We start from the raw sequence: 13678 nt of genomic DNA, 5'->3' as shown, positions 1-13678 counted from the left end.
CCTTTATCATAGCCAGTAGCTTTAGTCCCGTCATCAATGTAGCGCATGTTCACTCTGTTCACCCAGATTAAGATCACTTTATTGGTCAATTACACACAAGGTCCAACAGATATTTGACCTCCGCTGTTAACCCAACCCATCCGAAAGACACACATACATATACAGGTAGTGGGGCCAATCAGATCCCTCGCTGGAAAACAGCGCTAATTGAAAGCAACATAAACTCGTATTAGTTCTTATCGAGTGTTAAAAAATGCTATTGTTAAGGACATATTCACTGAGATGTTTTTTTCTCCTGTGTTTGTCACATCTAAGAGAGTCTCCAAGGACTGGGTAGTTTTTCTCATGCATGAGATGTCTGTGGTACAAAGAGAGGGAGAACAATTGAAAACATTTAATCATGGTGATGTAGATTCAAATATGCGTTTTCACTCCTGCCTCCATATACAGCCACTAATAAAATGAATTTGACCCTCCTGGTAATAGCTCTGATGCTCCATGAATCAATAAATGCTGGCACAGAAAGAGCTTAAGTTAAAAGGGATGTTTCCTAGAAAGAAAATAGGTTTATTTGTGCTGTGGGTTGTCTTGGTCACGTTTTTACAAATATTTGTTTTTGTCATTCTTCATTATGTTTTTAAGAAGTCACTAAAGCAGGGAAGATGAGATCTTTAACTGCCACAAGGTCATGTACAACTTCATGACATTCCGCTAGTGAGTACTAATGGAAAACATGTATTTTCTCCATCTCTCTCTTTTCTTTCTCTCTCTCTCTCTGACATGTGTAACGGATGTGAAATGGCTAGCTAGTTAGTGGTGGTGCGCGCTAATAGTGTTTCAATCGGTTACGTCACTTGCTCTGAGGCTTTGAAGTAGTGGTTCCCCTTGCTCTGCAAGGGCTGCGGCTTTTGTGGAGCGATGGGTAACGACGCTTCGTGGGTGACGGTTGTTGATGTGTGCAGAGGGTCCCTGGTTTGCGCCCGGGTATGGGCGAGGGGACGGATGTAAAGTTATACTGTTACACATGCACACACACACACAAACAGACAGACAGACACACACAGACACACTCTCTCCTTGCAGGCATTACAGTTTTTGTAATGTTACCCTAATGTTTGAGTGTCCAGGTTTCGTTGGTTAGGGGAACAGTCTGTGTTAGCAAAAAACCTTCTGAGAACCCTTTTCGCATGTTTTGGTGTAAAAGTTAGGAGAACATTCCCTTAATGTCAAGCAGAACTTATCTAGAAAGTGTTTACAATTTTCTCAGAATATACAGCATTCATGTTCCAGATGCCTTTTATGGGACGTTGCAAGAACATTCATGTGTACAGTAACCTTCGCTGTTACCATGGCAAAGACCAAAGCCGGCGGTAAGTACCGTTGAGGACGGTAGTGTCTCTGTACCACAGGTGAAGGATCTTTTAAATGAACAAAGAGAGTTCTACAAGAAGTTCTGAGAAGAACAAGAAAATAGCTTCAAGTATTTTGTCCAAATACTGGTGGATTCAACTAATAAAAGATTGGGCGACCTGACCAGAGAGGTCGAGGACCAGAAGAACAGTTTACAGTTCACCCAGGGTCAGCTCGATGAGTTGAAACAGGACAACGGCAAGATGACAGCAATCTGTAAGTCGTTGAGAGAGGACATCCGTTATGTATGTGAATCCATGATAACAATAACAGAGAAATCAGATCATCTCCAGGGACAATCAAGGCGGGAACAACGTGATTGTGGACGGAATTGCAGGACCTCCACATGAGACCTGGAAGGAGTCTGAGGACAAAGTGAAGGAAATGATCTTGGAGAAACTGAAGATGGACCACAGGAAGATTGAAGTGGAGTGCGCCCACAGGACTGGAAAACCCACTACCGGTGACAGCCCCAGGCCGATAGTGGTCAAGTTCCTGAGGTTCAAGGACAAGGTAGCTGTTCTGGAAAGAGCCAAGAACTTGAGAGGAACGTATATCTTCCTCAACAAGGATTATCCTGAAGCTGTACTCCAGACGAGGAAAGAACTGATCCCAGCCATGAAAGCTGCCAGAGCGCGTGGGGACATTGCTTACATCCACTATGACAGACTCATTGTCCACCCTCCCTCCCAAAAGCCTGGAAGGGATGAGAGAACCAAGCCTGTGGGATCGTAGCTTCAACCCTACAGCACAAACACACACTTACACACACCAACTGATTAATGGACTGGTGAATGTATATATTTTTTTATCTTGCTTTGTTTGCTATTTTCCATACTATATCTGTCTATGATAGGCTAACCAGGAAAGGGATATGTAGCCTTAGAAATAAGGTTAATGAAATCAATAACTTGCTAACAACAGATAACATTCCTATATTTCTAACTCACTTAGATAATTCATTTGATGACACAGCAGTAGCAATACAAGGATATAACATACAGTACCAGACAAAAGTTTGGACACACCTACTCATTCCAGGGTTTTCTTTATTTTTTACTATTTTCTACATTGTAGAATAATAATGAAGACATCAAAACTACGAAATAACACATATGGAATCATGTAGTAACCAAAAAAGTGTTAAACAAATCAAAATATGTTTTACATTTGAGATTTTTCAAAGTAGCCACAGCTTTGCACACTCTTGGCATTCTCTCAACCAACTTCATGAGGTAGTCACCTGGAATGCATTTCAATTAACAGGTGTGCCTTGTTAAGTTAATTTGTGGAATTTCAAGTTAAGTTTGAGCCAATCAATTGTGTTGTGACAAGGAAGGGGTGGTATACAGAAGATAGCCCTATTTGGTAAAATACAAAATCCATATTATGGCAAAAACAGCTCAAATAAACAACGAGAAATGACAGTCCATCCAAGACATGAAGGTCAGTCAATTCGGAAAATTTCAAGAACTTTGAAAGTTTCTTCATGTGCAGTTGCGAAAACCATCAAGCGCTATGATGAAACTGGCTCTCATGAAGGCTGCCACAGGAAAGGAAGACCCAGAGTTACCTCTGCTGCAGAGGATAAGTTCATTAGAGTTAACTGCACCTCAGATTGCAGCCCAAATAAATGCTTCACAGAGTTTTAGATTTTTGGTTCTAACCGCGTGTCTTTGTGAGACGCAGAGTAGGTCAACGGATGAGCTCCGCATGTGTGGTTCCTACCATGAAGCATGTAGGAGGAGGTGTGATGGTGCTTTGCTGGTGACACTGTCAGTGATTTATTTAGAGTTCAAGGCACACTTAAACAGCATGGCTACCACAGCATTCTGCAGCAATACGCCATCCCATCTGGTTTGCGCTTAGTGGTAATATCATTTGTTTTTCAACAGCACAATGACCCAACACACCTCCAGGCTGTGTAAGGCTATTTGACCATGAAGGAGAGTGATGGAGTGCTGCATCAGATGACCTGGTCTCCACAATCACCCAACCTCAAGCCAATTGAGATGGTCTACTGTCCTGGGGACCTGCATATTGACTGATTTTCATCAAGATGTCTGCTCAGGAGGAAGCTTCTCACTGTAACCAGTGCCTGTAATCTGGTTCAGGTTATTAGTCAACCTACCAGGGTGTTTACAAACACTACAGGAACAAGATCCTCTACATGTATTGATCACATTTTTACTAATACTGTAGAACTTTGTTCTAAAGCTGTATCCTTACCCATTGGATGCAGTGATCATAATATTGTGAAAGCCAAAGTTCCAAAAGCTGGGCCTAAAATAGTGTATAAGAGATCATACAATAGATTTAGCTGTGACTCTTATGTGGATGATGATATTTTGTTGGTCTGATGTGATTAATAAGCGATATCCATACAATGCAATTGAGGAATTTATGAAATTGCTTCTTCCAATTATTGAAAAACATGCGTTTTAAAAAATCCTAGGGGTCGACCTAGAATTGGACCAGGTTTCTTTGCTGTTAGGTCTCCCTAGTAGGAATATTACTTATGTGGGTAAGAGGAGGCTTTAAAAACATCCTGACCTTCGCAGCGAGGAAAAACATCCTCTTACAGTGGATTAATGACAAGGTCCCTTCTGTTAATTAAGGGTTGACATGAGATACTACTTGAATGGGTGCCATTCGAATATCTGACATGTACATTACATTCTAAAACAGATCAGTTCTACAAAATGTGGGAACCTTATTTAAATGACCTAGAACCTGATTTATCAGCTATTCTGCTGCAATGATTTACTTAGAATGATGGTTGTTGACCTGTCTCAGGATTACACTGTAGGTTCCATGTGTTGGACCCAATTCCTTTTTTAAACTGAGCTTTTGTGTTTAATTTATGTATTTTTTGTTGTTATTTTTTGTTTTTTTGTTATTCTTATTTTATCTTTGTTACTGTATCTCTTAATATGGGAGAAAATTGTGAAATTTCAATAAAAATACTACTACAACAAAAGAAAAACATGCACTTGTTAAGAAACTGACAATTAGAGCTGTTAAGGTTCCATGAATTGAGGAGGAATCGAAACTGTATGGTTGAAAGAGATGGGGAAAAAGGAGTGGCTAGCTAATAAAGTTACTGCAAATGGAGAAATTATGTGACTGAACTCAATAAAAAGAAGAAAAACTTGAGTACTTTCAATTAAATTATGGGCAGAAAGACAAATTCAACTCCATCTTTCATTGAATCAGATGGCTTATTCATCACGAAACCATTTGATGGTCAAATCAAATCAAATTGTATTTGTCAGATGCGCCGAATACAACAACTTACAGTGAAATGCTTACTTACAAGCCCTTAACCAACAATGCAGTTTTAAGAAGAAAAGATAAGAAATAAAAGTAACAATAGTAGCAGTAAGTAAAATAACAATAGTGAGGCTATATACAGGGGGTATCGGTACAGAGTCAATATGTACATGTAGTTATTAAAGTGGCTATGCATAAATAATAAGCAGAGATTAGCAGCAGCGTAAAGGGGGGGGGGGGGCAATGCAAATTGTCTGGGTAGACATTTGATTAGATGTTCAGGAGTCTTATGGCTTGAGTGTAGAAGCTGTTTAGAAGCCTCTTGGACCTAGACTTGACGCTCCGGTACCGCTTGCCATGTGGTAGCAGAGAGAACAGTCTATGACTAGGATGACTGGAGTCTTTGACCATTTTTAAGGCCTTCCTCTGACACCAGCTGGTATAGCGGTCCAGGATGGCAGAAAGCTTGGCCCCAGTGATGTACTGGGCCGTATGCATTACCCTCTGTAGTGACTTGCAGTCGGAGGCCGAGCAGTTGCCATACGAGGCAGTGATCAAACCAGTCAGGATGCTCTCGGTGGTGTAGCTGTCGAACCTTTTGAGGATTTGGGGATCCATACCAAATTTTTTCAGTCTCCTGAGGGGGAATAGGTTTTGTCGTGCCCTCTTCACGACTGTCTTGGTGTGCTTGGACCATGTTGGTTTGTTGGTGATGTGAACGCCAAGGAACTTGAAACTCAACCTGCTCTACTACAGCCCCGTCAATGAGAATGAGGGTGTGCTCGGTCCTCGTTTTCCTGTAGTCCACAATCATCTCCTTTGTCTTCATCATGTTGAGGGAGAGGCTGTTGTCCTGGCACCGCACAGTGCCTGGCCATGCAGTCATGAGTGAACAGGGAGTACAGGAGGGGACTGATCACGCACCCCTGAGGGGCCTCCGTGTTCAGGATCAGCATGGCAAATGTGTTGTTATCTACCCTTACCACCTGGGGGAGGGTCCGTCAGGAAGTCCAGTATTCAGTTGCAGAGGGAGGTATTTAGTCCCAGTGTCCTTAGCTTAGTGATTAGCTTTGAGGGCACTATGGTGTTGAACACTGAGCTGTAGTCAATGAATAACGTTCTCACATAGGTGTTCCTTTTGCAATAGAGATTGCATCATCTGTGGTTCTGTTGGGGCGGTATGCAAATTTGAGTGAGTGTAGGGTTTCTGGGATAATGGTGTTGATGTGAGCCATGACCAGCCTACTCTCTCAAGTCCTAACTTCAATCTGTCACTCTTAGCTACCCTCTTCCTCTTGAGTTCATTGTCCTCCTTCTTTCTTTTTTTACTTAGCTTCTCAGAGTAACATGTGAAACAAAACTTCTGATAGTTTGACAGCAGGTATTGCTTTACTGAAAGCATTTTGTTCAGCATATAGTTAGACTTGCTTTAAAACCTCTTAACGATCAGACCCCTTTTTTCTATTTCCGCCTAAAATAACATACCCAAATCTAATTGCCTGTAGCTCAGGACCTGAAGCAAAGATACGCATATTCTTGATACCATTTGAAAGTTTGTGGAAATGTGAAATTCATGTCGGAGAATATAACACCTTAGATCTGGTAAAATATCTAATGTGTTTGAAATGAAAGAGAAAGGCCAGACACTGATGTAGGATTATATGTGTAATCCAGATATTGTCCACAAGATGGCAGCAGTGTGTGTGTGCAAAGTTTCAGACTGATCCAGTGAAGAATTACATCACTACAGAATATTTTGTAACAAGTCTGCTAGGAGTTTAACCAAATATGCCGAATTGGTAAATTTATACATTTTCAAGTACATAACTATAGAGAACATGCAACAAAAAATTAAGTTTACACACTCCCAGGCATGTCATACATGATGGATCATTAGCTTCCCTACAGAAAAGGCACTAACCTTGACACATCTGGATGGCCGCGCAGGGTGGGTGTGGAGCCAGAAACAGCAGTGGGGTCAAATTGTAGAACCCAGTTCCTACATTTGAATATAAAAATGTATTTTATCAAACAAAACTACACTACATTTTATCCCTCAGGATGATAAATCAGAGCAAGATTACTGAATGTAAGTACATTATTTACCTTCAGAGGTGAATGTATCAAAAGAATTGCCATGACACAAGTGTTTTGTTGATGTGCACTATCCTCAAACAATAGCATGATATTCTTTTGGGCTGTAATAGCTACTGTAAATTGGACAGTGCAGTTAGATTAACAAGAATTTAAGCTTTCTGCCCATATAAGACATGTCTATGTCCCGGAAAGTTGTCTGTTGTTTACAACGTTTTCTAGTCACATTATCGCATATTGAGCAACAACTGTCCCGGTTTAGGGACACCGATCTGATAGAGGTTTTGTGTGTTGAAACGTTGTGATGACAGAGGGACACCAGGGTGTATGGCATGCTGACATACATAGCCAGTTCTACGTTATGACATGTTTTGAAGAAGAAGAATATCGGGAAGCAATGACAAAAGTTATAGAGTCCCTAGTCTCCTTCCCACTGCATCAATGTCAAATTGATTCCTCTGAATGAAAACCAAACCTTAATTTCCTACAGCTTAATGCTTCCTAAACAGAATCCCCTTGACATGTCTTGTCAGAATGTATACTGTGCTTTGCTCTGATTTGTTTCATTCAGTGTTCTGACTGCAAGTGTTTCAGCCCCTGTGTTATTATGTATGAGTCAGTGTTCAGGAGAGGAAGTGAGGTGGATGATCCACCTGGCTGATCTTCAATATCCTCAATGAAAACCACAGAAATATATCACCCTATAATATTTAAGGCATCATCCTATATTTACAGTATATTTCTACAGATGTAACATTATTACCAAAGAGATTTTGCATTCGTTACAGTAGGTCCAACCCCCTCAGTATTTGTCATTTGGTGTGAAAAAAGGCATTGAACATGGGTGAGATAAGGACGAAAGGCAGGAGATGATGGATCTAGAGTGGTCATTCAATTTACTATAAAGAGCATCTTACAAACTTACCCAACTGACCCAGGAGTTGTTGTTGTAGCAACCCCCATGGCATTGGCCCTGACAGAGGGTCTGTGTAACAGCCAATCAGGATAATGTGTTATTCTCAATTACTAGGGCACCTAATCCACAGTTTTAAACTTGTAGAGAGCCAGAAGGGTGGCATTTAGTCATCAGGAAAAGCAGCTTTCCTTTGTTATTGATTAAGCCAATTATCTCAAAGTTGTAAAGTCTAGATTGGAAAGGTTTAAAGTCTAGATTGGAGGATCAGAAATGCTTGTTTGTACCTCTATATCTGCAGGAGTGTACAGTATTCTATAGGGATTATGGATTACTTTTCTAGGTTATCTGAGGCAAAGCTGTTCACCCTTTATTGTACTACTGCTACTCTCACTCATTCACCTCCTTACTATTTTATTCAGTCATTCACTACCTCAGTTCTTTACTCTTACACTTAATCCCCCAGTCATTGCTTCACTCATTAACAGACAATAGCTGTTCTCCATGTGTAACACACATGATCAGAAAAGTATGACTTCTCACTACCTACTGTATGCTTCTTTCTCTCTCTCAATCCCTCCCTCTTTTACAGGTATGGTGACTAGAGATCTGCTGGAAGCGACCTATGGGCCTGTTGGTCCCATTTGTCCACGATGTTCTTATTCTTACTGAGTAAGAAAGAAGATCTCCTGAAGATACACTCCTCTCTCTACTTAATCATTCTCTCTCTTCCTGGCCTCGTGATGTGCAGAGTGTGAGGTCATGTCCCAGTCTGGAAAAGTCATTCATCTGTATGTGGAGGTGAGGTCAGCCCCAGATCAGGATGGGAAGGGGGGCTTGGGAGGAGGAGTAGTGGAGGGGCTTGGGACTGGGAGTAACTCAGCCTCAGCACAGGATCAGCCAGCGGGGCTTTTGTCCCAGCTAGCCTGCCAGACAAAATGTCAAACTCCTACCAAAGCTCCAATACCCCGCCTGGCCCATAACTTCATCCACACCCAGTCTCCCTCCAGAAACAAAGTGAGCTTCCAGCTCCACCAAGGTAATGGCACCCAATCGCCTAGCATCTCCCAGCAACAGAGTTTACCAGCAGCACTGACCCACTCCCCAGCCTTTTCTGGGACTGGGAAGACCACCACCCCACACACACACCTCTCCAAAGGGCAGGGGGTGGGGGGCAATGGCAAACGGTCGGTGGTCACCTTCAGCTACATTGAGAAGGCTAACGTAAAGACAGTGGAGAGCCCACAGAACTCAGCCTGTCAGAGGAGGTCTAGGGAGGAGCTGTCGTCCCCACCTTCCCACCCCCGGAATAAACTCAGCGACCCCATCTGGTTGGGTAGTCCTGGCTCCTCATGCGGCTCCAGTCCCAAACTAGCATTTCGTCCCCCAGGGGGTCACCAGCAGCAGCCGGCAGGCTCGCCCAGCCTCCGCCACCCTGTCTTGGATCCTGTCAGTATTGCGGACACACAGCGTGCCCTGGAGGAGTTTGGGTTTGGTTCCCCCCTGTTCAGGAGTAAGATCATCCATGGGCTCGAGCAGAGTCCCAGGGGCTTCCGCCACAACCAGCAGGCCCGCTGCTTGTCCTGGGCCGGCGGTTCCCCTGTCCAGAGCCACAGCGCCTGCAATAATCTCCACAATAATCACGCTGTGGATGCAGATAGAAACCGGGCCATTTGCGGGCCATTACCCAGGAGCTCAGCCTCCGTCCAGCTTTCGTCCCATGCTAGGCAGGCCGCTCTGGGCATGTCTCCTAACTCAAGACCCAGGTCGTGCATGGGGCTCCAGGCCCAGAGCCCACACCACTGGGCAGTTCAGGACAAAGCTTTAGCAGGTAGTCCAGCCACACAGAGACAAGTGCACAAGCCCTGTAACAGCAGCTCCTCCTCTCAAGGGACCATCCTCCAACTTGAAAATAAACTAGGGGAGGGAACTGTACTGAATCAGCTAAGTTGTAGCAAACCCTCCTCCCCAGCCAACAGCCCTGAAGTGGCCCGGAGGCTAGCCGAGGAGGCTACTAAAGTATCCTCTATTTTAGCAGAGGTAAAGAGGAACTCATTGACATTGCACAATGCTTTAGACGAGGTAGAGAGCCCCAACTCTGGATGTATGTCTGGAGAAGCTGACAGTTCTGTCCCAAATGCACAATGGCAACACTTACAGCATCAGACAGTTAAGATGAATATCCCTTTACACGGCCAACACACACCAACGTCAAACGACACTGACTCTCACCGGGTTGGAAACTCTTTACCATCGTCACGCACACAGGACTCAAACTCTCCAACAACAACCAATCACGGGACACAGCATGGAAGAGGGCAGGCTCTGGCTCAGAGCTCCATTCTATCAGACACAGTAGTGGGTGTAGGAGGGTCCCCTGCCCTGCCTTCACGCTTCATCCGTCCATCTCTTCCCCCAGCCGAGACCAGCTCCCCTCTGAAAGACCCCAGGCTGCTGAGAGCCCAGCTCAGAGTCACAGAAAGCCCCACACTGCATCGCTGCCGGCCTCCTCAGTACACTAGAGATTTCTGGTCCTTCGAGCCGGACGGGAGAGCCGACTTCTCCTGCTTTGACAGGGGGGATAGTGCCGAGCTGGCCCGTAGGCTCTATATACGCCAAAGTGTGGTGGAAGCCCCTGTCAGCTGGACCTCCAGGCAGCCCTGGAGCCACCTGGTGGGGGAGGAGAGCAGAAACTCCAGTTCCAGCCCCATACATGGACCTGGACCTGGGCAGCAGCCCCTAAGCGTGGCCCAGCAGAAAAGGGCTGAGCATAGGAGGAGGGAGGTTCTCCTGCTGGGCCCTGTGGTGCTGGACTCGCCAGAGGAGGATGAGGGCCTGAATGGGGATGGGGAAGAGGTTCACGGACCAGGGCAACAACGAGGCCTGCTGAGGGTGGAGGAGCCTCCAGAGGGGGAGCAAATCAGGGTAGCAGGGTCCTCATCACGTAGCTCCAGCGGGGTGACCGGCAGCCTGGGGGAAAGGGACTGTGTGTCCCCAGAGTCCAGTCAGTCCAGCCACCAGAGCAACGAGACAGGGGCTGCTACTTCAGGGATACAGGTGAGACATTATTCTTCATATATGTTGCATTGAAATATTCATTTTAATATATTGATGTTAACTAAATATATTTTCTATTTTGTTCATTTTACCATGTGTGTGTGTGACTGTACAAGAGTGCCACCAACCGATAGGGATGCCGGTTTAGATATAGGTGCAACTGTCCCAGCTCCCCGGTTAAAGGACGTAAATGACCGGTAGGAGACAGATGTACGGAACACACGTTTATTACCACACACCAAACAAGGAGGATAGACAACTGCAATTGTTGTAGTGATAGTGTATAGTGGTTTTATGGTCATTCACGCACTGGACTGCCTAACAGACAGGCAGTCCAGGGTGGAGGCTTGGGTCCAGTGGTGAGTCGTGTTGAGGTGGTGCAGAGTTCTTCTGATCTGTTGTCTCTGCACCCCCGTGTCCAACTAAAGAACTGTCAGGAAAAGGGGTCTGTTACCTCAACTAATAGGGCCTGTGATTGGCTGACCAGGTCAGCTGACTGCATTCCTTGGCAACCTGGTCCCTAACACAGAGGTGTAAAGTGCCCTATGCCACTGACCAATAGGTCAGGCTGAGGCAGAGGATGGTAGCTTCCTTGGCAGTAAAAGGCTACAAAACTTGTGTCTCTCCAAATCAAATCAAATTGAATTGGTCACACATATTTAGCATATGTTATTGTGGGTGTAGCGAAATACTTGTGTTCCTAGCTTCAACAGTGCAGTAGTATCTAACAAGAATACACACAAATCTAAAAGTAAAATAATGGAATTAAGAAATATATAAATATTAGATTTAGCAATGTCGGAGTAGCATTAACTAAAATACAGTAGAATAGAATACAGTATATACATATGAGGAATAGAAGAAGACAGAAGAATGCTGTTCATTGACTATAGCTCAGCCAATCACAGGCCCTATTAGTTGAGGTAACAGACCCCTTTTCCTGCCATTTCTCAGCATTTAAACATTGTTTAAACATTATTAAAGTGACCAATGTTCCATTACTAAAGTGGCCAGTGATTCCAAGTCTATGTATATAGCAGCTTCTAAGGTGCAGGGGTGTGTAACCGCGTGGAAGCCGGCTAGTGATGGCTATTTAACAGTCTGATGGCCTTGAGATAGAGGCTGTTCTTCAGTCTCTCGATCCCAGCTTTGATGCACCTGTACTGACCCCGCCTTCTGGATGATAGCAGTGTGAACAAGCCGTGGCTCGGGTGGTTGATGTCCTTGATGATCTTTTTGGCCTTTCTATGACATCGGATGCTGTAGGTGTCCTGGAGGGCAGGTAGTTTGCCCCCAGTGATGCGTTGGGCAGACCGCATCACCCTCTGAAGAGCCCTGTGGTTGTGGGCGGTGCAGTTGCCAAACCAGGTGGTGATACAGCCCGACTGGATGCTCTCCATTGTGCATCTGCAATAGTTTGTGAGGGTTTTAGGGGCCAAGACAAATTCCTTCAGCCTCTTGAGTTTGTTTTGTTGACGTTGAGTGAGAAGTTATTTTCCTGGCCCCACTCCCCCAGGGCCCTCACTTCTTCCCTGTAGGGTGTCTCATCATTGTTGGTAATCAGGCCTACTACTATTGTGTCGTCTGCAAACTTAATGATTGAGTTGGAGGCATGCGTGGCCATGCAGTCATGGGTGAACAGGGAGTACAGGAGGGGGCTGAGCACACAGATAAGGGCCCCTAAGTACAGGTGGGGCCCCTATGTTGAGGATCAGCAAAGTGGAGGTGTTGTTTCCTACCTTCAGCACCTGGGGGCGGCCCATCAGGAAGTCCAGGACCCAGTTGCACAGGGCGGGGTTCAGATCCAGGGCAACAAGCTTAATGATGAGCTTGGAGGGTACTATGGTGTTGAATGCTGAGCTATAGTCAATGAACAGTATTCTTCTATCTTCTTCTATTCCTCTTGTCCAGATGGGATAGGGCAGTGTGCAGTGCGATGGTGATTGCATCGTCTGTGGATCTAATGGGGCAGTAAGCAAATTGAAATGGGTCTAGTGTGCCAGGTAAGGTAAACGTGATATGATCCTTACCTAGCCTCTCAAAGCACTTCACGATGACAGAAGTAAGTGCTACGAGGCGACAGTCATTTAGTTCAGTTACCTTTGCTTTCTTGGGTGCATGAACAATGGTAGACATCTTGAAGCAAGTGGGGACAGCACACTGGGATAGGGAGAGATGAATATGTCCGTAAACACTTCAGCCAGCTGGTCTGTCCACGCTCTGAGGACGCGGCTAGGGATGCCGCCTTGGCCGGCAGCCTTACGAGGGTTAACACGCTTAAATGTCTTACTCACATTGGCCACGGAGAAGGAGAGCCCACAGTCCTTGGTAGCGGGACGCGTCGATGGCACTGTGTTGTCCTCAAAGCGGGCGAAGAAGGTGTTTAGCATGTCCAGAAGCAAGACGTGGTATCTGCGACGTGGCTGGTTTTCCCTTTGTAGTCCGTGATTGTCTGTAGACCCTGCCACATAAGTCTTGTGTCTGAGCCGTTGAATTGCGACACCATTTTGTCTCTGTACTGACGTTTTGCCTGTTTGATTGCCTTACGGAGGGACTAACTACACTGTTTGTATCCGGCCATATTCCCAGTCACCTTGCCATGATTAAATGCGGTGGTTCGCGCTTTCAGTTTTTCGCAAATGCTGCCATCTATCCACGGTTTCTGGTTTGGGTAGGTTTTAATAGTCACAGTGGGTACAACATCTCCTATAGACTTCCTGATGAACTCAGTCATCGTATCCATGTATTAGTCTATGTTATTCTCAGAGGCTACCTGGAACATATCCCAGTCCGCGTGATCAAAACATTTTTGAAGTACGGATTCCGATTGGTCAGACTGTCAGGCTCCTGTGCCTCAGCTGGCTTGCTAGGGTCCCACGCCTCTACCGGTTCGTTGCGATTTTACACCCAGCTGGCTTGTCCGGCGCCCGT

The 13678-nt window shown here is 45.1% G+C and overlaps 1 protein-coding gene across 4 annotated transcripts in view; it reads left to right on the top strand.

Annotated features, from left to right (window-relative positions):
* The window catches only part of LOC129829259 (uncharacterized), a 97507-nt gene that overhangs the window by 11901 nt on the left and 71928 nt on the right, over window positions 1-13678 (top strand). For all 4 annotated transcript variants that reach the window (XM_055890965.1, XM_055890964.1, XM_055890963.1 and 1 more), the window contains exon 2: window positions 8283-10747. In XM_055890965.1, coding sequence (XP_055746940.1) covers window positions 8453-10747 — 2295 coding nt within the window. In that variant the 5' untranslated portion in view covers window positions 8283-8452. The remainder of the gene's footprint in view (window positions 1-8282; window positions 10748-13678) is intronic.

Source organism: Salvelinus fontinalis, chromosome 30 (assembly GCF_029448725.1).
Source record: "Salvelinus fontinalis isolate EN_2023a chromosome 30, ASM2944872v1, whole genome shotgun sequence".
In the NCBI taxonomy this organism is placed as follows: domain Eukaryota; kingdom Metazoa; phylum Chordata; class Actinopteri; order Salmoniformes; family Salmonidae; genus Salvelinus; species Salvelinus fontinalis.
Note: the sequence above shows the minus strand (reverse complement) of the source record. Positions and strands in the feature narration are given on the sequence as shown.